Source organism: Salmo trutta, chromosome 14 (assembly GCF_901001165.1).
Source record: "Salmo trutta chromosome 14, fSalTru1.1, whole genome shotgun sequence".
Classification (NCBI taxonomy): Eukaryota; Metazoa; Chordata; class Actinopteri; order Salmoniformes; family Salmonidae; genus Salmo; species Salmo trutta.
In genome coordinates this window covers 1,899,675-1,923,241 of record NC_042970.1, presented here as the reverse complement: position 1 = coordinate 1,923,241, position 23,567 = coordinate 1,899,675, and the positions used below count along the sequence as shown (strand labels likewise).

The 23,567-nt window shown below is 44.5% G+C and overlaps 1 protein-coding gene and 1 long non-coding RNA gene across 3 annotated transcripts in view; one reads left to right on the top strand and one right to left on the bottom strand.

The window, feature by feature from the left end:
* Nucleotides 1-7,246: 7,246 nt before the first annotated feature.
* The window catches only part of stab1 (stabilin 1), a 204,171-nt gene continuing 187,850 nt past the window's right edge, over nucleotides 7,247-23,567 (bottom strand). Inside the window, exons 63-69 of one of the 2 annotated variants that reach the window (XM_029774196.1) lie at nucleotides 21,805-21,911; nucleotides 21,461-21,580; nucleotides 20,691-20,843; nucleotides 20,349-20,462; nucleotides 17,373-17,525; nucleotides 8,512-8,613; nucleotides 7,247-7,857 (exon numbers count right to left, since the gene is read on the bottom strand). In XM_029774196.1, coding sequence (XP_029630056.1) covers nucleotides 7,798-7,857; nucleotides 8,512-8,613; nucleotides 17,373-17,525; nucleotides 20,349-20,462; nucleotides 20,691-20,843; nucleotides 21,461-21,580; nucleotides 21,805-21,911 — 809 coding nt within the window. In that variant the 3' untranslated portion in view covers nucleotides 7,247-7,797. Of the gene's footprint in view, nucleotides 7,858-8,511; nucleotides 8,614-17,372; nucleotides 17,526-20,348; nucleotides 20,463-20,690; nucleotides 20,844-21,460; nucleotides 21,581-21,804; nucleotides 21,912-23,567 lie in introns of those variants that run through there. The other variant, XM_029774197.1, reaches the window with a different exon arrangement.
* On the top strand, nucleotides 8,590-11,786 carry LOC115207223 (uncharacterized). Its single transcript, XR_003880942.1, has 2 exons — nucleotides 8,590-9,024; nucleotides 9,114-11,786. It is a non-coding gene; the product is annotated as an uncharacterized LOC115207223 (long non-coding RNA).

Sequence of the window (23,567 nt, the reverse complement as noted above, 5' to 3'; positions counted from 1 at the left end):
CCGATCTTGACAAACCATTTCTGTACGGACCTCAATTTGTGCACTGGGGGCATGGTCATGCTGAATCAGTGACTGGTGTTGGCTAATAAGAATTGAAGTATCTGAGAGAGACGTGAGTGTTATTATATTCAGCCCAAGGGCACAACGGCTACTTTGGCCGCAAAAGGCATAGATTTTTTTAGGGGACACTACGGCCACACAAGGGGGATACCGCTGGGAAATTCGAGGCCTGGTGAGGATATTATCAAGTGCTAGTCAAATTGTGAATGAGAGACTGATGAAGTGTGTGAAGCTTGAACAAGAACCGAATCAGAGCCTTTCAAATCCAAATAAAGTGTTATTGGTCACATACACACATTTAGCAGATGTGATTGGTCACACACACACATTTAGTAGATGTGATTGGTCACACACACACATTTAACAGATGTGATTGGTCACACACACACACATTTAACAAATGTGATTGGTCACACACACACACACACACACACATTTAGCAGATGTGATTGGTCACACACATTTAACAGATGTGATTGGTCACACACACACATTTAACAGATGTGATTGCGTGTGTAGCGAAACTCAAGTGTTCCGAGCTCCCACAGTAATATCTAACAATTCACAACCATACACGCATCTAAAAGAATGGAATTAAGAAATGCATATGAATATTAGGATGAGCAATGTCAGTCCTGAGAGAGAGAGTGGGTGTGTGCAGTGCATTCGAGATGTATTAAGACCCCTTGACTTTTACGTTTTATGTTTAAGCCTTATTCTAAAATGGATGAAACTTTTTTCCCCCCTTATCTACACACAATACCCCATAATGACAAAACAAAAACAGATTTTTAGACATATTTTGCTAATGTATTAAAAATAAATAAATGAAATCACATTTACATAAGTATTCAGACCCTTTGCTATGAGACTTGAAATTGAGCTCAGGTGCATCCTGTTTCCATTGATCATGCTAGAGATGTTTCTACAACTTGATTGGAGTCCACCTGTGGTAAATTCAATTGATTTGGATATGATTTGGAAAGGCACACACCTGTCCATATAAGGTCCCACAGTTGACAGTGCATGTCAGAGCAAAAACCAAGCCATGAGGTCGAAGGAATTGTCCGTAGAGCCCTGAGACACAGATCTGGGGAAGGGTACCAAAATAATTCTGCATCATTGAAGGTCCCCAAGAACACAGTGGCCTCCATCATTCTGAAATGGAAGAAGTTTGAAACCACCAAGACTCTTCCTAGACCTGGCCGCCTGGCCAAACTGAACAATCAGGGTAGAAAGTCCTTGGTCAGGGAGGTGATCACTCTGACAGAGCTCCAGTTCCTCTGGTGAGATGGGAGAACCTTCCAGAAGGACAACCATCTCTGCAACATTCCACCAATCAGGCTTTTATGGTAGAGTGGCCAGACGGAAGCCACTTCTCAGTAAAAGGCACATGACAGCCCGCTTGAAGTTTGCCAATAGGACTCTGACCATGAGAAACAAGATTCTCTGATCTGATGAAACCAAGAATGAACTCTTTGGCCTGAAGGAAACCTGGCACCATCCCTACGGTGAAGCATGGTGGTGGCAGTATCATGCTGTTGGGATGTTTTTTTTCAGCGGCAGGGACTGGGAGACTAGTCAGGATTGAGGGAAAGATGAATGGAGGAAAGTACAGAGAGAGATGATTGATGAAAACCTGCTACAGACAGGACAACAACCCTAAGCACACAGCCAAGACAAAACAGGAGTGGCTTCGGGACAAGTCTCAATGTCCTTGAGTGGCCCAGCCAGAACCCGGACTTGAACCTGCTCGAACATCTCTGGAGAGACCTGAAAATAGCTGTGCAGTGACACTCCCCATCCAACCTGACAGAGCTTGAGAGTATCTGCTGAGAAGAATGTGAGAAACTCCCCAAATACAGCTGTGCCAAGCTTGTAGCATCATACCCAAGAAGACTTGAGGCTGTAGTCGCTGCCAAAGGTGCTTCAACAAAGTACTGAGTAAAGAGTCTGAATACTTATGTAAATCTTTTGTAATACATTTAAAAATATATATATTTTTTGCTTTGTCATTATCGGGTATTGTGTGTAGATTGATGAAAATGAACCATTTATTCAATTTTAGAATAAGGCTGTAACATAACAAAATGGATATTCAGCTAGCGGGATATAAGCTGCACTGCCATGATAGAACAGCACACTCCGGTAAGACGAGGGGGAGCGGTTTGTGCATATTTGTAAACAACAACTGGTGCACGAAATCTAAGGAAGTCTCTAGATTTTGCTCGCCTGAAGTAGAGTATCTTGTGATAAAATGCAGACCACACTATTTGCCTAGAGAGTTTCCATCTATACTTTTCATGGCTGTTTATTTACCACCACAGACGGATGCTGGCACTAAGACCGCACTCAGTCAGATGTATAAGGAAATAAGCAAACAGGAAACCACTCACCCAGAGGCGGCACTCCTAGTGGCCGGAGACTTTAATGCAGGGAATCTTAAATCAGTTCAACCTAATTTCTATCAACATGTTAAATGTGCAACCAGAGGGGGAAAAATTCTAGATCACCTGTACTCCACACACAGAGACGCGTACAAAGCTACCCCTCGCCCTCCATTTGGTAAATCCAACCACAATTCTATCCTTCTGATTCCTGCTTACAAGCAAATATTAAAGCAGGAAGCACCAGTGACTCGGTCTATAAAAAGTGGTCAGATGAAGCAGATGCTAAACTACAGGACTGTTTTGCTATCACAGACTGGAACATGTTCCGGGATTCTTCAGATAGCATTGAGGAGTACACCACATCAGTCACTGGCTTTATCAATAAGTGCATCGAGGACATCGTCCCCACAGTGACTGTACGTACATACCCCAACCAGAAGCCATGGATTACAGGCAACATTCGCACTGAGCTAAAGGGTAGAGCTGCCGCTTTCAAGGTGTGGGACTCTAACCCGGAAGCTTATAAGAAATCCTGCTATGCCCTCCAACGAACCATCAAACAGGCAAAGCCCCCCCCCCCCCAGGACTTTGCTCTAAAGACGTGGGTGTCCGCAACGTGGGGGGTTTTTCCTTTGTAATCCGTGATTGTCTGGAGTCCCTGCCATACGTCTCATGTCTGAGCAGTTGAATTGCGACTCCATGTTGTCTTTGTACTGACATTTTGCCTGTTTGATTGTCTTACAGAGGGAATAACAACACTGTTTGTAATCAATCATATTCTCAGTCACCTTGCCATGGTTAAATGCTTTGGTTCATGCTTTCAGTTTTGAGTGAATAATGCCATCTATCCTCGGTTTCTGGTTTGGGTAGGGTTTAATAGTCACAGTGTGAACAACATCCCTTATACACTTCCTGATGAACTCATTCACCTTGTCAGCGAATACGTCAATGTTATTCTCAGAGGCGACCCAGAACATATCCCAGTTCACGTGATCAAGACAATCTTGAAGCATGGATTCTGATTGGTCAGACCAGCATTGAATAGACCTTAGCAAGGGTGCTTCCTGTTCGAGTTTCTGCCTATAGGAAGGGAGGGCGCAAAATAAAGTCGTGATCTGATTTGCCCGAAAGGAGGGCGAGGGAGGGCCTTGTCGAAAAAGGTGAGTAGCAGTGATCTGTTTTTCCTAAGCGAGTACTACAGTCAATGTGTTGAGGAAAACGCTACCAAAGTTCTGTCAAGTTTGCTTTAGTCCTCGGCTACAATAAATAGCCCGGGGACATGTGTTTTCCAGTTTGTACAACATCCAGTGTCGTGTATTGCGACTTAAAAAAAAAAAAAAAAAACATAATTTGAGTCCCATCATGTAGTATTAAAAATCAAAACATATAGGCCAACGTTTGTATCACAGCTAAACATTAATAACTCTAAATGAAGCATATATAGGAGGACCAGTTTCTTTGTTAGCCGCTCAACACAGAACAGCCGAATGTGCTCACCTCCTTTTGAAATCATTTGGAGAAAATATCCTGTCTATTTTATAAAGCTATGTTAAATTGTATTCTTCATACTATAAAATTATAAGAAATGCCACAGAATTCTAAGCATATCTAGTCTGCTAAATGAACGAGTGTAGCCCACAGCCATATGGCATAGTCAGATCAGGGCCTAACATAAGGACAACTCAGAGTATGCTATTCTGTTCTTTTGAAATAGACTACACTTTAATCATGGGTTTTAGTAAGCACCTTTCCTGGATCAGGACTTAATGAGGGGTATGGCCAATTACCACCTAAAATATTCTCATGCCTGTTCACACACACACACACACACACAGAGCTAGGCATAATTAATCGACTGTAGAGATGTAGATGCTAGTATAAGCTTTAAATATTGTAATGAAACAATCAATACAAACATCAAATAAAACTGTTGAGAAGTGAATACATGTCTTCACTCTAAACCTAAACTAAAGCCTTATTCTAAACCTAAACTAAAGCCTTATTCTAAACCTAAACTAAAGCCTTATTCTAAACCTAAACTAAAGCCTTTTTCTAACTCTAGCAAGCAGTTTCTTAACAAAAGATAGTTTGTTGACCATCTGTAGAAAATACACTATATATACATAAGTATGTGGACACGTCTTCAAATTAGTGGATTGTACTATTTCAGCCACACCTGTTGCTGACAGGTGTATAAAATCGAGCACGCAGCCACGCAATCTCCATAGACAAACATTAGCAGTAGAATGGCCTTACTGAAGAGCTCATTGATTTTCAACGTGGCACCATCATAGGCAGGTCAAGTTTTAAGTGCTGTTTTTGAAGTGAAAACGTCTAGGAGCAACAACGGCTCAGCCGCGAAGTGGTAGGCCACAAGCTCACAGAACGGGACTGCCGAGTGCTGAAGCGCATGGCGCTTAAAAGTTGTCTGTGCTAGGCTGCAACACTCACTACCGAGTTCCCAACTGCCTCTGGAAGCAACGTCAGCACAATAACTGTTCGTCGGGAGCTTCTTGAAATTGATTTTTTCATGGCCGAGCTGCCACACACAAGCCTAAGATCACCATGCGCAATGCCAAGCGTCGGCTGGAGTGGTGTAAAGCTGGCTGCCATTGGACTCTTGAGCAGTGGAAACGCGTTCTCTGGAGTGATGAATCACGCTTCACCATCTGACAGTCTGACGGATGGATCTTGGTTTGGCGGATGCCATGAGAATGCTACTTGCCCCAATGCATAGTGTCAACTGTAAAGTTTGGTGGAGGAGGAATAATGGTCTGAGACTGTTTTTTCATTGTATGGGCCCCTTAGTTCCAGTGAAGGGAAATCTTAACACTACAGCATACAATTACATTCTAGATGATTCCAACTTTGTGTCAACAGTTTAGGGAAGGCCCTTTCCTGTTTCAGCATGACAATGCCCCCGTGCACAAAGAGAGGTCTATAAAGAAATGGTTTGTCGAGATCGGTGTGGAAGAACTTGACTAACCTCAACCCCATCGAACACCTTTGGGATGAATTGGAACGCCGACTGTGAGCCAGGCCTAATCACCCAATATCAGTGCCTGCTCTCACTAATACTCTTGTGGCTGAATGGAAGCAAGTCCCTGCAGCAATGCTCCAACATCCTAGTGGAAAGCCTTCCCAGAAGAGAGGAGGCTGTTATAGCAGCAATGTTCCAACATCTAGTGGAAAGCCTTCCCAGAAGAGTGGAGGCTGTTATAGCAGCAATGCTCCAACATCCTAGTGGAAAGCCTTCCCAGAAGAGTGGAGGCTGTTATAGCAGCAAATGGGGGGGACCAACTCCATATTAATGCCCATGATTTTGGAATGAGATGTTCGACGAGCAGGTGTCCACACGCTTTTGGTCATGTAGTGTGTTGGCTCAATGGAAAATATCTAAACATTTCGATCGCATCAGTGTTAGATTAAATAAATATATTGATTTTGACAAATCTGTTTGGGTTACAGGTTTAAATAAAATATCTGTTTCCATTGTCAATCTTGTTAGTCATCCCACCAGCCAGCTGACAAAGGTCATCCTGCTAGGATGACTAAAGGTGATGCTTTATCCATTCATATTGAACCTTTTCCATGCTGCTCCCGCCAATACCGCAGCTCTGCTCCTCTCCCTCTCTCCTTCTCTCTCTCTGTTCATGCTGCTCCCGCCAATACCGCAGCTCTGCTCCTCTCCCTCTCTCCTTCTCTCTGTTCATGCTGCTCCCGCCAATACCGCAGCTCTGCTCCTCTCCCTCTCTCCTTCTCTTCCCTCCATTCTGGGGGGGATGGGTGCGCTGCTTTGTGAGAGCAGAGCTCTGGGGGTGGGGGGGTGGAGCTCCCTCTGAGGAGCAGAGTCCTGGGGGTGGGGGGGTGGAGCTCCCTCTGAGGAGCAGAGTCCTGGGGGTGGGGGGGTGGAGCTCCCTCTGAGGAGCAGAGTCCTGGGGGTGGAGCTCCCTCTGAGGAGCAGAGTCCTGGGGGTGGAGCTACCTCTGAGGAGCAGAGTCCTGGGGGTGGAGCTACCTCTGAGGAGCAGTGTCCTGGGGGTGGAGCTCCCTCTGAGGAGCAGAGTCCTGGGGGTGGAGCTACCTCTGAGGAGCAGTGTCCTGGGGGTGGAGCTCCCTCTGAGGAGCAGTGTCCTGGGGGTGGAGCTACCTCTGAGGAGCAGTGTCCTGGGGGTGGAGCTACCTCTGAGGAGCAGAGTCCTGGGGGTGGAGCTACCTCTGAGGAGCAGTGTCCTGGGGATGGAGCTCCCTCTGAGGAGCAGAGTCCTGGGGGTGGAGCTCCCTCTGAGGAGCAGAGTCCTTGGGGGGGGTGGAGCTCCCTCTGAGGAGCAGAGTCCTGGGGGGGGGTGGAGCTCCCTCTGAGGAGCAGAGTCCTGGGGGTGGGGGGGTGGAGCTCCCTCTGAGGAGCAGAGTCCTGGGGGGGGGGGTGGAGCTCCCTCTGAGGAGCAGAGTCCTGGGGGGGTGGAGCTCCCTCTTTGAGAAGGTTTGCGGCTTAAAAGGGAAGCTGAGGTTTTCATTTTAGAAGTAAAAATGTATTTCTACTAAAGTCGGGTTAACAAACGTGAACTTAAGGTAGGCTTTCTAATGGTGTCAGTCCAGAAGATTAATATCTATATAAAACAATCTGCTATGTGTTGTAAAATACATCTTAAATCTAAAAAAAGATGAATCTGGAGAAAATCTAATTTAAATGAAGAATGTGATTGTTGGGTGAAAGGGTGTTCATATGTAAAATGGTTATTGCTGTAGTAACAGAATTTATACCATCAAATAATGACCAATAATCTATACAAGGGATGCATAGAAGGAATATTTTAATACAGTGTCATATAAACATGCCTGACATTTTGCATCAGTGTTGTTTCTGTGGAGGGTCGCGTCTTCAATCCAGTTCTGAACAGCTTAGTCCTAGTCCCTTATTAACATTTTGGAAGGTGAAAACAGACCTGCCGCCGAGTTTAGGCCAGGATTAAATTCAAAGCATGTAATAGAGCAGCGCATAGGACAGCTGACAATGCGCAGGTTTGAACAAGTTTGACATTTTAAGGTAAATTCTAATCGTGTTTGCCAGTAATGCCATCTCCGCTTTTTAAAAAGCACAGACAGCATTTTATGGATTGAATCCCAGCCATCTCCTTTAAAAAGCACAGACAGCATTTTACGGATTGAATCCCAGCCATCTCCTTTAAAAAGCACAGACAGCATTTTACGGATTGAATCCCAGCCATTGTCTTTGGAAAATATAGACCTAGGTCATATTTTATTTACACATTCCCAGCATAGTTTGTTCAAATGCAGAAAGTCAATTCACTCCAGCCCTTCCTTAGCGCATAATGTTGTTACTGTTCTCATAAATCCAGTAGTTGAGGAACTGGTTCTGCTGGTTCCGCTGCTGCTTCAGCTTCTTCCTAGACAGGGAAAGAAAATATTAAACCATAAGATTACTCATGAGGTTATTTCTGAACAGTATTTCTGTCCATTCCGGGGATCCCCTTTTGGCTGGAGAGCACCCCCAGAGGCAGAAGTTCAGTATGGATTTTAGAGTAAATCTAATGTGGTTCAAATAAAACGTGTTTTAAGCTTTAACAGTACTGAGATTATAAAATTGACTTAGGTCAACATTCAATCTGATTTGTGGGTTGTTGACAACGCAGCTTTTAAAGGCAATGTCCCCACATTCACAGACTGCATCCCACACTACATTTTTTACATTTTAGTCATTTAGCAGACACTCTTATCCAGAGCGACTTACAGTAGTGAATGCATACATTTCATTTCATACATTTTTTTTGTACTGGCCCCCCCGTGGGAATCGAACCCACAACCCTGGCGTTGCAAACACCATGCTGGCGTTGCAAACACCATGCTCTACCAACTGAGCCACATACGTATGTCGCCTCAATCAGTAATTACCTTTAAATATAACGTTGTTTAACAGGCAGGATCAGATTGAATCCTGCCCTTACGTATTGATCAGTTGTGTTATTGAGATATAACATTGACACTTGTACATTGGATCAGTAACATTATTGAGATATTAACAGATGATTATTGAGACTTACATATTGTTCATTGATTCCAAAGGGTTGGTTGAAGGCCCTGTAACCGCTGTAGAGCGGGTTGGGAATAGACACCAGAGCAGGCTTATCCCCCTCCTCTTCATTCTGTCACCATGGGAGACGAGACATGTCAGTCAATCAGATCTGTTTTTTTAGAAAGACCCTTTATCTGGGCATACCATGTCATTTCAACGTGGAAATGTGGGTAACCTTGATTCACCCACTCAGAGAGGCAAATTCTCAATGTGTGCTTCTACACCTTTATTTCTAACGTGGTAGCCTTTATTTCTAACGTGGTAGCTTAGCCTTTATTTCTAACGTGGTAGCCTTTATTTCTAACGTGGTAGCCTTTATTTCTAACGTGGTAGCTTAGCCTTTATTTCTAACGAGGTAGCCTTTATTTCTAACGTGGTAGCCTTTATTTCTAACGTGGTAGCCTTTATTTCTAACGAGGTAGCCTTTATTTCTAACGAGGTAGCCTTTATTTCTAACGTGGTAGCCTTTATTTCTAACGTGGTAGCCTTTATTTCTAATGTGGTAGCCTTTATTTCTAACGTGGTAGACTTTATTTCTAACGTGGTAGCCTAGCCTTTATTTCTAACGAGGTAGCCTAGCCTTTATTTCTAACGAGGTAGCCTTTATTTCTAACGAGGTAGACTTTATTTATAACGAGGTAGCCTTTATTCCTAACGAGGTAGCCATTATTCCTAACGAGGTAGCCTTTATTTCTAACGAGGTAGCCTTTATTTCTAACGAGGTAGCCTTTATTTCTAACGTGGTAGACTTTATTTCTAACGTGGTAGCCTAGCCTTTATTTCTAACGAGGTAGCCTAGCCTTTATTTCTAACGAGGTAGCCTTTATTTCTAACGAGGTAGCCTTTATTTCTAACGTGGTAGCCTAGCCTTTATTTCTAACGAGGTAGCCTTTATTTCTAACGTGGTAGCCTAGCCTTTATTTCTAACGTGGTAGCCTTTATTTCTAATGAGGTAGCCTTTTTTTCTAACGTGGTAGACTTTATTTCTAACGTGGTAGCCTAGCCTTTATTTCTAACGAGGTAGCCTTTATTTCTAACGCGGTAGCCTAGCCTTTATTTCTAACGTGGTAGCCTTTATTTCTAACGTGGTAGCCTTTATTTCTAACGAGGTAGCCTTTATTTCGAACGAGGTAGCCTTTATTTCTAACGTGGTAGCCTAGCCTTTATTTCTAACGAGGTAGCCTTTATTTCTAACGTGGTAGCCTAGCCTTTATTTCTAACGTGGTAGCCTAGCCTTTATTTCTAACGAGGTAGCCTTTATTTCTAACGTGGTAGACTTTATTTCTAATGAGGTAGCCTTTATTTCTAACGAGGTAGCCTTTATTTCTAACGTGGTAGCCTTTATTTCTAACGTGGTAGCCTTTATTTCTAACGAGGTAGCCTTTATTTCTAATGAGGTAGCCTTTATTTCTAACGTGGTAGCCTTTATTTCTAACGTGGTAGCCTAGCCTTTATTTCTAACGAGGTAGCCTAGCCTTTATTTCTAACGAGGTAGCCTTTATTTCTAACGAGGTATCCTTTATTTCTAACGAGGTAGCCTTTATTTCTAACGAGGTAGCCTTTATTTCTAACGTGGTAGCCTTTATTTCTAACGTGGTAGCCTTTATTTCTAACGTGGTAGCCTTTATTTCTAACGAGGTAGCCTTTATTTCTAACGAGGTAGCCTTTATTTCTAACGAGGTAGCCTTTATTTCTAACGTGGTAGCCTAGCCTTTATTTCTAACGAGGTAGCCTTTATTTCTAACGAGGTAGCCTTTATTTCTAACGAGGTAGCCTTTATTTCTAACGTGGTAGACTTTATTTCTAACGAGGTAGCCTTTATTTCTAACGTGGTAGCCTTTATTTCTAACGTGGTAGCCTAGCCTTTATTTCTAACGAGGTAGCCTTTATTTCTAACGTGGTAGCCTTTATTTCTAACGTGGTAGCCTAGCCTTTATTTCTAACGCGGTAGCCTTTATTTCTAACGCGGTAGCCTTTATTTCTAACGCGGTAGCCTTTATTTCTAACGAGGTAGCCTTTATTTCTAACGAGGTAGCCTTTATTTCTAACGTGGTAGCCTAGCCTTTATTTCTAACGTGGTAGCCTAGCCTTTATTTCTAACGTGGTAGCCTTTATTTCTAACGTGGTAGCCTTTATTTCTAACGTGGTAGCCTAGCCTTTATTTCTAATGTGGTAGCCTAGCCTTTATTTCTAACGTGGTAGCCTAGCCTTTATTTCTAACGTGGTAGCCTATTCTTTATTTCTAACGTGGTAGCCTTTATTTCTAACGAGATAGCCTTTATTTCTAACGAGGTAGCCTAGACTTTATTTCTAATGTGGTATCCTTTTTTTCTAACGAGTTAGGCTTTATTTCTAACGAGGTAGCCTTTATTTCTAACGTGGTAGCTTAGCCTTTATTTTTAACGTGGTAGCCTTTATTTCTAACGTGGTAGCCTAGCCTTTATTTTTAACGTGGTAGCCTTTATTTCTAATGTGGTAGCCTTTATTTCTAACGTGGTAGCCTTTATTTCTAATGTGGTAGCCTAGGCTTTATTTTAACGTGGTAGCCTTTATTTCTAATGTGGTAGCCTTTATTTCTAACGAGTTAGGCTTTATTTCTAACGTGGTAGCCTAGCCTTTATTTCTAACGAGGTAGCCTTTATTTCTAACGTGGTAGCCTAGACTTTATTTCTAACGTGGTAGCTTAGCCTTTATTTCTAATGTGGTAGCCTTTATTTCTAACGAGGTAGCCTAGCCTTTATTTCTAAAGTGGTAGCCTTTATTTCTAACGAGGTAGCCTAGCCTTTATTTCTAACGAGGTAACATTTCTAATGGAGCAGGGACAAAGAAAGGAAGTGGTTGGTGACGAGTAGCCGTCCGCCGATATGTCGGCTCATATCGCAGTTAAACCTCCAACACCGCCAAAACATCTGCTATGCGAATGCTCGTTAACGCTCGATCTGAATGAATCCATGCCTTAATGCGTTATCAGTGTGCTCCATCTAATAGCAGAACCAAAATGACCTGGATTGTAGATGAGATTCCATTAAAAGTACAAGTGATCAGCACTGTTCCAGATTCTGCACAGATTTATTACAGCAATGGTGAAGATCTCCACAGACCATGCCATCTTGAACCTGCCATCTTGAACCTGCCATCTTGAACCTGCCATCTTGAACCTGCCATCTTGAACCTGCCATCTTGAACATGCACACTTTCTACTGACTTGCCTAGTTAAATAAAGGTTCAATTACATTTAAAAAATATATAAAAATCTATAATTACATTAGACATTTATAGTTACAGTGGCCATGAATTTATCATTTTAAATTTGAATAAATAAATAGTGTTACATTAGTTTGTAAGAGAGCCTAATGTTAGAATATTTACTGTATTACAAAAACAATATTGATTTGTGTTTGGTTGTCAACAATTTAAAGGAGATGCATGTAATGCTTGGACAGTTTGATCTGAGCCACTGGCTGAATCCTATTCTTATTGGATGTGAATCCAACACCATTTCTTAACTTCCACAAGTTAATAAGCTATTTACTGTATTTCAAAAGTGATATTGAATTGTGTTTAGTTGTCAACGCATCCAAATATCTTGATATTTGTATAATATCAACAACAAAAAATATATATATTGTCTGTATTGTTATTGGAATAGTTTTTAATAACCTGCGCAGGGACTGCGGTTGAAAATTAGCCAGCTGGCTAAAACCGGCACTTTACTGAAACATTAATGTGCACTGTCCCTGTAAAAAATAAACTCACGCAACCAAACACAATTCAATATCCAAATGAATAATTTATATGTTTGATTCACGTCTCCATCTTAACCAAAAAAAATTATGTTGATGAATAGGACTAAATCAAATCAAACTTTAAATGCATTTTAGGTTGAAATTGAGAAGTGTATCCAGCATACCAATTATTAACTTGAAGATTATATTTGGAAATCTACCAAAGCCTGAAACCCTAGGTCTATATTTTAGTTGACCCCTGGGTTGAACTGAAACAGTAGCTGTTGATGACTTCCCTAATGTTATATGGGCCTAAATAGTAACACAGTTGATGACTTTTTGCATAGATTCCACTTCACAATACAGTGAGAAATTACATTGAAAGAACGTTGATTCAACCTGTTTGTGCCCAGTGGGTTTTTACACCAGCAGTTGTCACAAAGTGATCTACAGTAACCTGGCCTAGACCCCAAAGAGCAAGCAGAAAGGGAGAGCACAGTGGCCAGGAAACAAATCTAGAGAAACCTGGCTCAGAGGGGTCCCCAGTCACACTTAAAGACACAGTACAGTCAAAAATGTGATTCCCTGTGTTTCATATACACACCAGACTGTTTATTAGGTACACCCATCTAGTACCGGATTGGACCCCCCTTTGCCTCCAGAACAGCCTGAATTATTTGGGGCATTCTACAAGGTGTCGGAAGCTTTCCAAAGGGATGCTGGTCCATGCTGACGCAATGGCATTTCGCAGTTGCTGCAGATTGGACGGTGGTACATTCATGCTGTGACCAGCCCTTTCCATCTCATCCCAAAGATGCTCTATAAGGTTGAGGTTTGGGGACTGCGCAGACCGCTCAAGTAAACTGAACTCGCTGTCATGTTACAGGCAATGTTTTTCCACTCCTCATTTGTCCAGTGTCAGTAATCACCTGCCCACTGGAGCTGCTTCTTCTTGTTTTTATCTGATTGGAACCCGGTGTGGTCGTCTGCTGCAGTAGCCCATCCGTGACGAGGACCAACGAGTTGTTTGTTCTGAGATGCTGTTCTGCACACCACTGTTGTACTGTTCCGTTATTTGCCTGTTTGTGGCCCGTCTGTTAGCTTGCATGATTCTTGGCATTCTTCTTAGACCTCTCATCAACGAGCTGTTTTCGCCAACAGGACTGCCGCTGACTGGATGTTTTGGTTTGTCGCACCATTCTCTGTAAACCTTAGACACTGTCGTACGTGAAAAACCCAGGAGGCTGGCTGTTCTGAGGTACTGGAACTGGCACGCCTGGCACCGACGATCCCACCACTCTCAAATTCGCGTAGGTCACTCGTTTTGTCCATTCTAACATTCAACCGAACAGTAACTGAATGTCTCGATGCCTGTCTGCCTGCTTGATATAACAAGCCACAACCACGAGACTCACTGTCTGTAGAAGCAGTACACTTTCGTGAATGGGCTGGTATACCTAATAAACAACGCTGAGCTTGGAAAAATACTGTGAAATTGATGATGATAATGCCTGTTTTAATGTAAGCTATTTGAAAAGGCTGACTGAAATGTCAGCCTGTTTTGGTGGGATGGAGTTTTGGCCTTCCATGGTGACATCATTTATATATGAGTTAATAGACAAATTAGAAAGAGTTCCAATCGTCTCTGCCAATAACAGCTAGTTTTCAGTTTTCCCCCCTCCCTACCTCCTTGCTACTCCTTGCAATGGCAAAAAAATTGTTTAGCTTGACAAGGAGTGGAATTTTGGCAAAGACAGACTGGATTTCTGGCTATTGTTATTCGGTGAATGTCAAATGTGTAAAATGTGTTTGTTTAAAAACCCATGGGCTTTTTACAGCAGCGGCTACACTTCCTGGGGTCCACAAAAATACACACTGATAGACAAGTCACACAAATGTAAAATACAAAACAACTAACACACAATACGGAGAATGTCAAAGTCCTCTGAGTTACTGGTCAAAAAGTAACCCAACTCCAGGTGGATTTGGTTCCCACATTATTGTACATTTATATTTTAGTCATTTAGCAGACGCTCTTATCCAGAGCGACTTACAGTACTGAATTTCATTAAAAAAATTCTCCGTACTGGTCCCCTGTGGGAATCGAACCCACAACCCCCGGCGTTGCAAACACCATGCTCTACCAACTGAGCCACACAGGACTATACGCTTTTCAACCACTGAAAACTGTTTTTTTGAAATTGAAGAAAACTAAATAAATAAAGTATTATGTGGGCTAGGGTAGACTTGAAAGCTGCGCTACTGAGTAACAGTAGTAGTACTGGTCTATAGTAGTGTTGATCAGAGCCCAGTGGGCCCAACGGGCCTGGTCTATAGTAGTGTTGATCAGAGCCCTGTGGGCCTGGTCTATAGTAGTGTTGATCAGAGCCCTGTGGGCCCAATGGGCCTGGTCTATAGTAGTGTTGATCAGAGCCCTGTGGGCCCAATGGGCCTGGTCTATAGTAGTGTTGATCAGAGCCCAGTGGGCCCAACGGGCCTGGTCTATAGTAGTGTTGATCAGAGCACTGTGGGCCCAATGGGCCTGGTCTATAGTAGTGTTGATCAGAGCCCTGTGGCCCCAATGGGCCAGGTCTATAGTAGTGTTGATCAGAGCCCTGTGGGCCTGGTCTATAGTAGTGTTGATCAGAGCCCTGTGGGCCCAACGGGCCTGGTCTATAGTAGTGTTGATCAGAGCCCTGTGGGCCTGGTCTATAGTAGTGTTGATCAGAGCCCTGTGGGCCCAATGGGCCTGGTCTATAGTAGTGTTGATCAGAGCCCTGTGGGCCCAACGGCCCTGGTCTATAGTAGTGTTGATCAGAGCCCTGTGGGCCCAACGGCCCTGGTCTATAGTAGTGTTGATCAGAGCCCTGTGGGCCCAACGGGCCTGGTCTATAGTAGTGTTGATCAGAGCCCTGTGGGCCTGGTCTATAGTAGTGTTGATCAGAGCCCTGTGGGCCCAACGGCCCTGGTCTATAGTAGTGTTGATCAGAGCCCTGTGGGCCCAATGGGCCTGGTCTATAGTAGTGTTGATCAGAGCCCTGTGGGCCCAATGGGCCAGGTCTATAGTAGTGTTGATCAGAGCCCTGTGGGCCCAACGGCCCTGGTCTATAGTAGTGTTGATCAGAGCCCTGTGGGCCTGGTCTATAGTAGTGTTGATCAGAGCCCTGTGGGCCCAATGGGCCTGGTCTATAGTAGTGTTGATCAGAGCCCTGTGGGCCCAACGGCCCTGGTCTATAGTAGTGTTGATCAGAGCCCTGTGGGCCCAACGGCCCTGGTCTATAGTAGTGTTGATCAGAGCCCTGTGGGCCCAATGGGCCTGGTCTATAGTAGTGTTGATCAGAGCCCTGTGGGCCCAACGGGCCTGGTCTATAGTAGTGTTGATCAGAGCCCTGTGGGCCCAACGGCCCTGGTCTATAGTAGTGTTGATCAGAGCCCTGTGGGCCCAACGGCCCTGGTCTATAGTAGTGTTGATCAGAGCCCTGTGGGCCCAACGGCCCTGGTCTATAGTAGTGTTGATCAGAGCCCTGTGGGCCCAACGGCCCTGGTCTATAGTAGTGTTGATCAGAGCCCTGTGGGCCCAACGGCCCTGGTCTATAGTAGTGTTGATCAGAGCCCTGTGGGCCCAATGGGCCTGGTCTATAGTAGTGTTGATCAGAGCCCTGTGGGCCCAACGGCCCTGGTCTATAGTAGTGTTGATCAGAGCCCTGTGGGCCCAATGGGCCTGGTCTATAGTAGTGTTGATCAGAGCCCTGTGGGCCCAACGGCCCTGGTCTATAGTAGTGTTGATCAGAGCCCTGTGGGCCTGGTCTATAGTAGTGTTGATCAGAGCCCTGTGGGCCCAATGGGCCTGGTCTATAGTAGTGTTGATCAGAGCCCTGTGGGCCCAATGGGCCTGGTCTATAGTAGTGTTGATCAGAGCCCTGTGGGCCCAACGGCCCTGGTCTATAGTAGTGTTGATCAGAGCCCTGTGGGCCCAACGGGCCTGGTCTATAGTAGTGTTGATCAGAGCCCTGTGGGCCCAACGGCCCTGGTCTATAGTAGTGTTGATCAGAGCCCTGTGGGCCCAACGGGCCTGGTCTATAGTAGTGTTGATCAGAGCCCTGTGGGCCCAACGGCCCTGGTCTATAGTAGTGTTGATCAGAGCCCTGTGGCCCCAATGGGCCAGGTCTATAGTAGTGTTGATCAGAGCCCTGTGGCCCCAATGGGCCAGGTCTATAGTAGTGTTGATCAGAGCCCTGTGGCCCTGGTCTATAGTAGTGTTGATCAGAGCCCTGTGGCCCTGGTCTATAGTAGTGTTGATCAGAGCCCTGTGGGCCTGGTCTATAGTAGTGTTGATCAGAGCCCTGTGGGCCCAACGGGCCTGGTCTATAGTAGTGTTGATCAGAGCCCTGTGGCCCTGGTCTATAGTAGTGTTGATCAGAGCCCTGTGGGCCCAATGGGCCTGGTCTATAGTAGTGTTGATCAGAGCCCTGTGGGCCTGGTCTATAGTAGTGTTGATCAGAGCCCTGTGGCCCTGGTCTATAGTAGTGTTGATCAGAGCCCTGTGGGCCCAATGGCCCTGGTCTATAGTAGTGTTGATCAGAGCCCTGTGGCCCTGGTCTATAGTAGTGTTGATCAGAGCCCTGTGGGCCCAACGGCCCTGGTCTATAGTAGTGTTGATCAGAGCCCTGTGGCCCCAATGGGCCTGGTCTATAGTAGTGTTGATCAGAGCCCTGTGGGCCCAACGGGCCTGGTCTATAGTAGTGTTGATCAGAGCCCTGTGGGCCCAATGGCCCTGGTCTATAGTAGTGTTGATCAGAGCCCTGTGGCCCTGGTCTATAGTAGTGTTGATCAGAGCCCTGTGGGCCCAACGGCCCTGGTCTATAGTAGTGTTGATCAGAGCCCTGTGGCCCCAATGGGCCTGGTCTATAGTAGTGTTGATCAGAGCCCTGTGGGCCCAACGGCCCTGGTCTATAGTAGTGTTGATCAGAGCCCTGTGGGCCCAATGGGCCAGGTCTATAGTAGTGTTGATCAGAGCCCTGTGGGCCTGGTCTATAGTAGTGTTGATCAGAGCCCTGTGGGCCCAACGGCCCTGGTCTATAGTAGTGTTGGAAGGGCTTGTTACCTTGAAGTAGTGGAAGCGGAAGGCGTCGTTCTTGTGTTTGAAGACGTAATAGGTGAGGCCAGCGATGACGCAGACTATCAGACAGGTGACCAGGATGGAGGTGGCCACAGTCCCGCCCCCGTGGGCGTGGCCTGATGACTGGGCATGGTGCACCTGGAATGATAGTCACAGAAATATAATTACTAAAAGGGACAAAGTCACTCTATTCTCCCATAATGCAGTGTGTTACTGTTGACCAGAGACCCTATTCTCCCATAATGCAGTGTGTTACTGTTGACCAGAGACCCTATTCTCCCATAATGCAGTGTTACTGTTGACCAAAGACCCTATTCTCCCATAATGCAGTGCGTTACTGTTGACCAGAGACCCTATTCTCCCATAATGCAGTGTGTTACTGTTGACCAGAGACCCTATTCTCCCATAATGCAGTGTTACTGTTGACCAGAGACCCTATTCTCCCATAATGCAGTGTGTTACTGTTGACCAGAGACCCTATTCTCCCATAATGCAGTGTGTTACTGTTGACCAGAGACCCTATTCTCCCATAATGCAGTGTGTTATTGTTGACCAGAGACCCTATTCTCCCATAATGCAGTGCGTTACTGTTGACCAGAGACCCTATTCTCCCATAATGCAGTGTGTTACTGTTGACCAGAGACCCTATTCTCCCATAATGCAGTGCGTTACTGTTGACCAGAGACCCTATTCTCCCATAATGCAGTGTGTTACTGTTGACCAGAGACCCTATTCTCCCATAATGCAGTGTGTTACTATTGACCAGAGACCCTATTCTCCCATAATGCAGTGTGTTACTATTGACCAGAGACCCTATTCTCCCATAATGCAGTGTGTTATTGTTGACCAGAGACCCTATTCTCCCATAATGCAGTGTGTTACTGTTGACCAGAGACCCTATTCTCCCATAATGCAGTGTGTTACTATTGACCAGAGACCCTATTCTCCAATAATGCAGTGTGTTACTGTTGACCAGAGACCCTATTCTCCCATAATGCAGTGTGTTACTGTTGACCAGAGACCCTATTCTCCCATAATGCAGTGTGTTACTGTTGACCAGAGACTCCTTGTGTGGCTCTGGAATAGGGTGGAATATGCAATGAATTAGGATTGTTATAATGGTCTGATAAGGAGCAGATGAACCCTGTTCACTTTGGGTTTAAGTTTCCCCTAGTTACAGATCTAGGGTCAGCCTCCCCCAACCTTAACCATTAGTGGGGGAAATGTAGAACTGATCCAAGATTAGCATCTAGGGTACAACTTCACTCAGGGTCAGCCTCCCCTAACCTTAACCATTAGTGGGGGAAATGTAGAACTGATCCAAGATTAGCATCTAGGGTACAACTTCACTCAGGGTCAGCCTCCCCCAACCTTAACCATTAGTGGGGGAAATGTAGAACTGATCCAAGATTAGCATCTAGGGTACAACTTCACTCAGGGTCAGCCTCCCCTAACCTTAACCATTAGTGGGGGAAATGTAGAACTGATCCAAGATTAGCATCTAGGGTACAACTTCACTCAGGGTCAGCCTCCCCCAACCTTAACCATTAGTGGGGGAAATGTAGAACTGATCCAAGATTAGCATCTAGGGTACAACTTCACTCAGGGTCAGCCTCCCCCAACCTTAACCATTAGTGGGGGAAATGTAGAACTGATCCAAGATTAGCATCTAGGGTACAACTTCACTCAGGGTCAGCCTCCCCCAACCTTAACCATTAGTGGGGGAAATGTAGAACTGATCCAAGATTAGCGTCTAGGGTACAACTTCACTCAGGGTCAGCCTCCCCTAACCTTAACCATTAGTGGGGGAAATGTAGAACTGATCCAAGATTAGCGTCTAGGGTACAACTTCACTCAGGGTCAGCCTCCCCTAACCTTAACCATTAGTGGGGGAAATGTAGAACTGATCCAAGATTAGCATCTAGGGTACAACTTCACTCAGGGTCAGCCTCCCCTAACCTTAACCATTAGTGGGGGAAATGTAGAACTGATCCAAGATTAGCATCTAGGGTACAACTTCACTCAGGGTCAGCCTCCCCTAACCTTAACCATTAGTGGGGGAAATGTAGAACTGATCCAAGATTAGCATCTAGGGTACAACTTCACTCAGGGTCAGCCTCCCCCAACCTTAACCATTAGTGGGGGAAATGTAGAACTGATCCAAGATTAGCGTCTAGGGTACAACTTCACTCAGGGTCAGCCTCCCCTAACCTTAACCATTAGTGGGGGAAATGTAGAACTGATCCAAGATTAGCGTCTAGGGTACAACTTCACTCAGGGTCAGCCTCCCCTAACCTTAACCATTAGTGGGGGAAATGTAGAACTGATCCAAGATTAGCATCTAGGGTACAACTTCACTCAGGGTCAGCCTCCCCTAACCTTAACCATTAGTGGGGGAAATGTAGAACTGATCCAAGATTAGCATCTAGGGTACAACTTCACTCAGGGTCAGCCTCCCCTAACCTTAACCATTAGTGGGGGAAATGTAGAACTGATCCAAGATTAGCATCTAGGGTACAACTTCACTCAGGGTCAGCCTCCCCTAACCTTAACCATTAGTGGGGAAAATGTAGAACTGATCCAAGATTAGCATCTAGGGTACAACTTCACTCAGGGTCAGCCTCCCCTAACCTTAACCATTAGTGGGGAAATGTAGAACTGATCCAAGATTAGCATCTAGGGTACAACTTCACTCAGGGTCAGCCTCCCCTAACCTTAACCATTAGTGGGGGAAATGTAGAACTGATCCAAGATTAGCATCTAGGGTACAACTTCACTCAGGGTCAGCCTCCCCTAACCTTAACCATTAGTGGGGAAAATGTAGAACTGATCCAAGATTAGCATCTAGGGTACAACTTCACTCAGGGTCAGCCTCCCCTAACCTTAACCATTAGTTGGGAAATGTAGAACTGATCCAAGATTAGCATCTAGGGTACAACTTCACTCAACTGCTTAACTCACCGGTAGGGGCGGGGCTCTGAGTGGGCCCTCTATGACATGGATAATTCCATTGTATGCTGGGATGTCCCAGGTCAACACTAGCCTCTGGTTCACTAGCTTTAATGTCTGGGGCTCCTGTGGAGAAACAACCGTTACACACAAAATGAATCACTTCATCCAAATCAAAACATCCATGAAATGAATTGTTGCTTTAAGAAATGTATGATATTATACACTTAATTTTTTTGTTTATTATTATTATTATTATTATTCTAAGTTATTAGTAACATGTTGATCTGAAGTAAAGACTGTTTGAATTGCACAACCAGCTCGTGGACATTTGTACCAGACCGGTCCACTCACCTGGTTCTGCTGTGTGGTGTTGCTGGGGGAAATGACCACTGAGAGGTTATATCCCAGTCTGGAAGGGATGACTCCATCGTGTTTCAGGTCCTCGTAGAACGTAATGCTGTTGTTAGTGGAGATATGGTACTCCACATCCCGGTCTGATAACGTCTATATACAAATCAAGAAAATATACAAATGACTAAAACTAAATTATACATCATTTATATCAACTTTTTTTTTTTAAAGGGATAGTGCACACAAATTCCAAAATGCCATTGGTTCCCTGACCCTGTAAGCATTCTATGAACATGATATGATAGTAATCCATGCTGTGGTTTAGTTTCTCTGGCACGGTTTTCAAATGCTAACGTTTTAGCATTTGTGGCACAAATCCCATTCAAGTCATGGGACCGATATACGTTTTTTTTCCGTGCATCATGTCCAAATCATCAATATCTCATTGATTTTGAAGCTCACAAGTCACATAGATGATTTGGACATGATGTACAAAAAATGGATACCGGTCCCATGACTTGAATGGGATTTGTGCCACAAATGCTAAAACGTTAGCATTTGAAAACCGTGCCAGAGAAACTAAACCACAGCATGGATTACTATCATATCATGTTCATAGACTTCTTACAGGGTAAGCAAACCAATATGTCATTTTGTAATTTAGGTGAACTACCCCTTTTTAAATGACAAAAAATACATTAATTTACAGGAAAAAGTAAGTAAAAATGCCTATTTTTTTTTTGTTCCATGATTTCAGACATTAAAATCACCTCATTCTCAGAGAACCCAGCGTTGAGTGGCACAAACAGAGTGGCATAGGATGAACTGCTGGACAGAAAGTCCAACAGAACTTCTCCCTCTGTAGACGAGCCTGCATACTTCAGCAATATCTACAACCAGGAGAGAGAATTTCAATTTCAATATTTGCACTCACAAAGTAGGGCCAAATTATAACTTGAGATCCAGATCATCAGGAAATGTTTGCAAATGTCCCAAATGTCATTTGACATTTGCGCTAATTCGATTACTTTTAATTTGAATGAATACAATTAAGTCTGAGTTGCATGTGAGGAACTTAATTTAGGATTAGTCCTGAATGAAACAACAAACTTACATTGTAGAATACAGAGTAGTTTAAGTTGGTAGCCACAACACTGGCCAGGTCTCCGTTACAGAAGTCCCCGTTGCCTACGTACCCACTTCCACACACACAGGACACATCTACAGGGAGACAGACAGGTTGTAATACACAGGACACATCTACAGGGAGACAGACAGGTTGTAATACACAGGACACATCTACAGGGAGACAGACAGGTTGTAATACACATCTACAGGGAGACAGACAGGTTGTAATACACATCTACAGGGAGACAGACAGGTTGTAATACACATCCACAGGGAGGCAGACAGGTTGTAATACACAGGACACATCTACAGGGAGACAGACAGGTTGTAATACACATCCACAGGGAGACAGACAGGTTGTAATACACAGGACACATCTACAGGGAGACAGACAGGTTGTAATACACAGGACACATCTACAGGGAGACAGACAGGTTGTAATACACATCTACAGGGAGACAGACAGGTTGTAATACACAGTACACATCTAAAGAGAGACAGACAGGTTGTAATACACAGGACACATCTACAGGGAGACAGACAGGTTGTAATACACATCTACAGGGCGACAGACAGGTTGTAATACACAGGACACATCTACAGGGAGACAGACAGGTTGTAATACACATCTACAGGGAGACAGACAGGTTGTAATACACATCTACAGGGAGACAGACAGGTTGTAATACACATCCACAGGGAGGCAGACAGGTTGTAATACACAGGACACATCTACAGGGAGACAGACAGGTTGTAATACACATCCACAGGGAGACAGACAGGTTGTAATACACAGGACACATCTACAGGGAGACAGACAGGTTGTAATACACAGGACACATCTACAGGGAGACAGACAGGTTGTAATACACATCTACAGGGAGACAGACAGGTTGTAATACACATCTACAGGGAGACAGACAGGTTGTAATACACAGTACACATCTAAAGAGAGACAGACAGGTTGTAATACACAGGACACATCTACAGGGAGACAGACAGGTTGTAATACACATCTACAGGGCAACAGACAGGTTGTAATACACAGGACACATCTACAGGGAGACAGACAGGTTGTAATACACATCTACAGGGAGACAGACAGGTTGTAATACACATCTACAGGGAGACAGACAGGTTGTAATACACAGTACACATCTAAAGAGAGACAGACAGGTTGTAATACACAGTACACATCTACAGGGAGACAGACAGGTTGTAATACACATCTACAGGGAGACAGACAGGTTGTAATACACATCTACAGGGAGACAGACAGGTTGTAATACACATCTACAGGGAGACAGACAGGTTGTAATACACAGTACACATCTAAAGAGAGACAGACAGGTTGTAATACACAGGACACATCTACAGGGAGACAGACAGGTTGTAATACACATCTACAGGGAGACAGGCAGGTTGTAATACACAGGACACATCTACAGGGAGACAGACAGGTTGTAATACACATCTACAGGGAGACAGACAGGTTGTAATACACAGGACACATCTACAGGGAGACAGACAGGTTGTAATACATATCTACAGGGAGACAGACAGGTTGTTATACACATCTACAGGGAGACAGACAGGTTGTAATACACAGGACACATCTACAGGGAGACAGACAGGTTGTAATACACATCTACAGGGAGACAGACAGGTTGTAATACACAGGACACATCTACAGGGAGACAGACAGGTTGTAATACACATCTACAGAGAGACAGACAGGTTGTAATACAC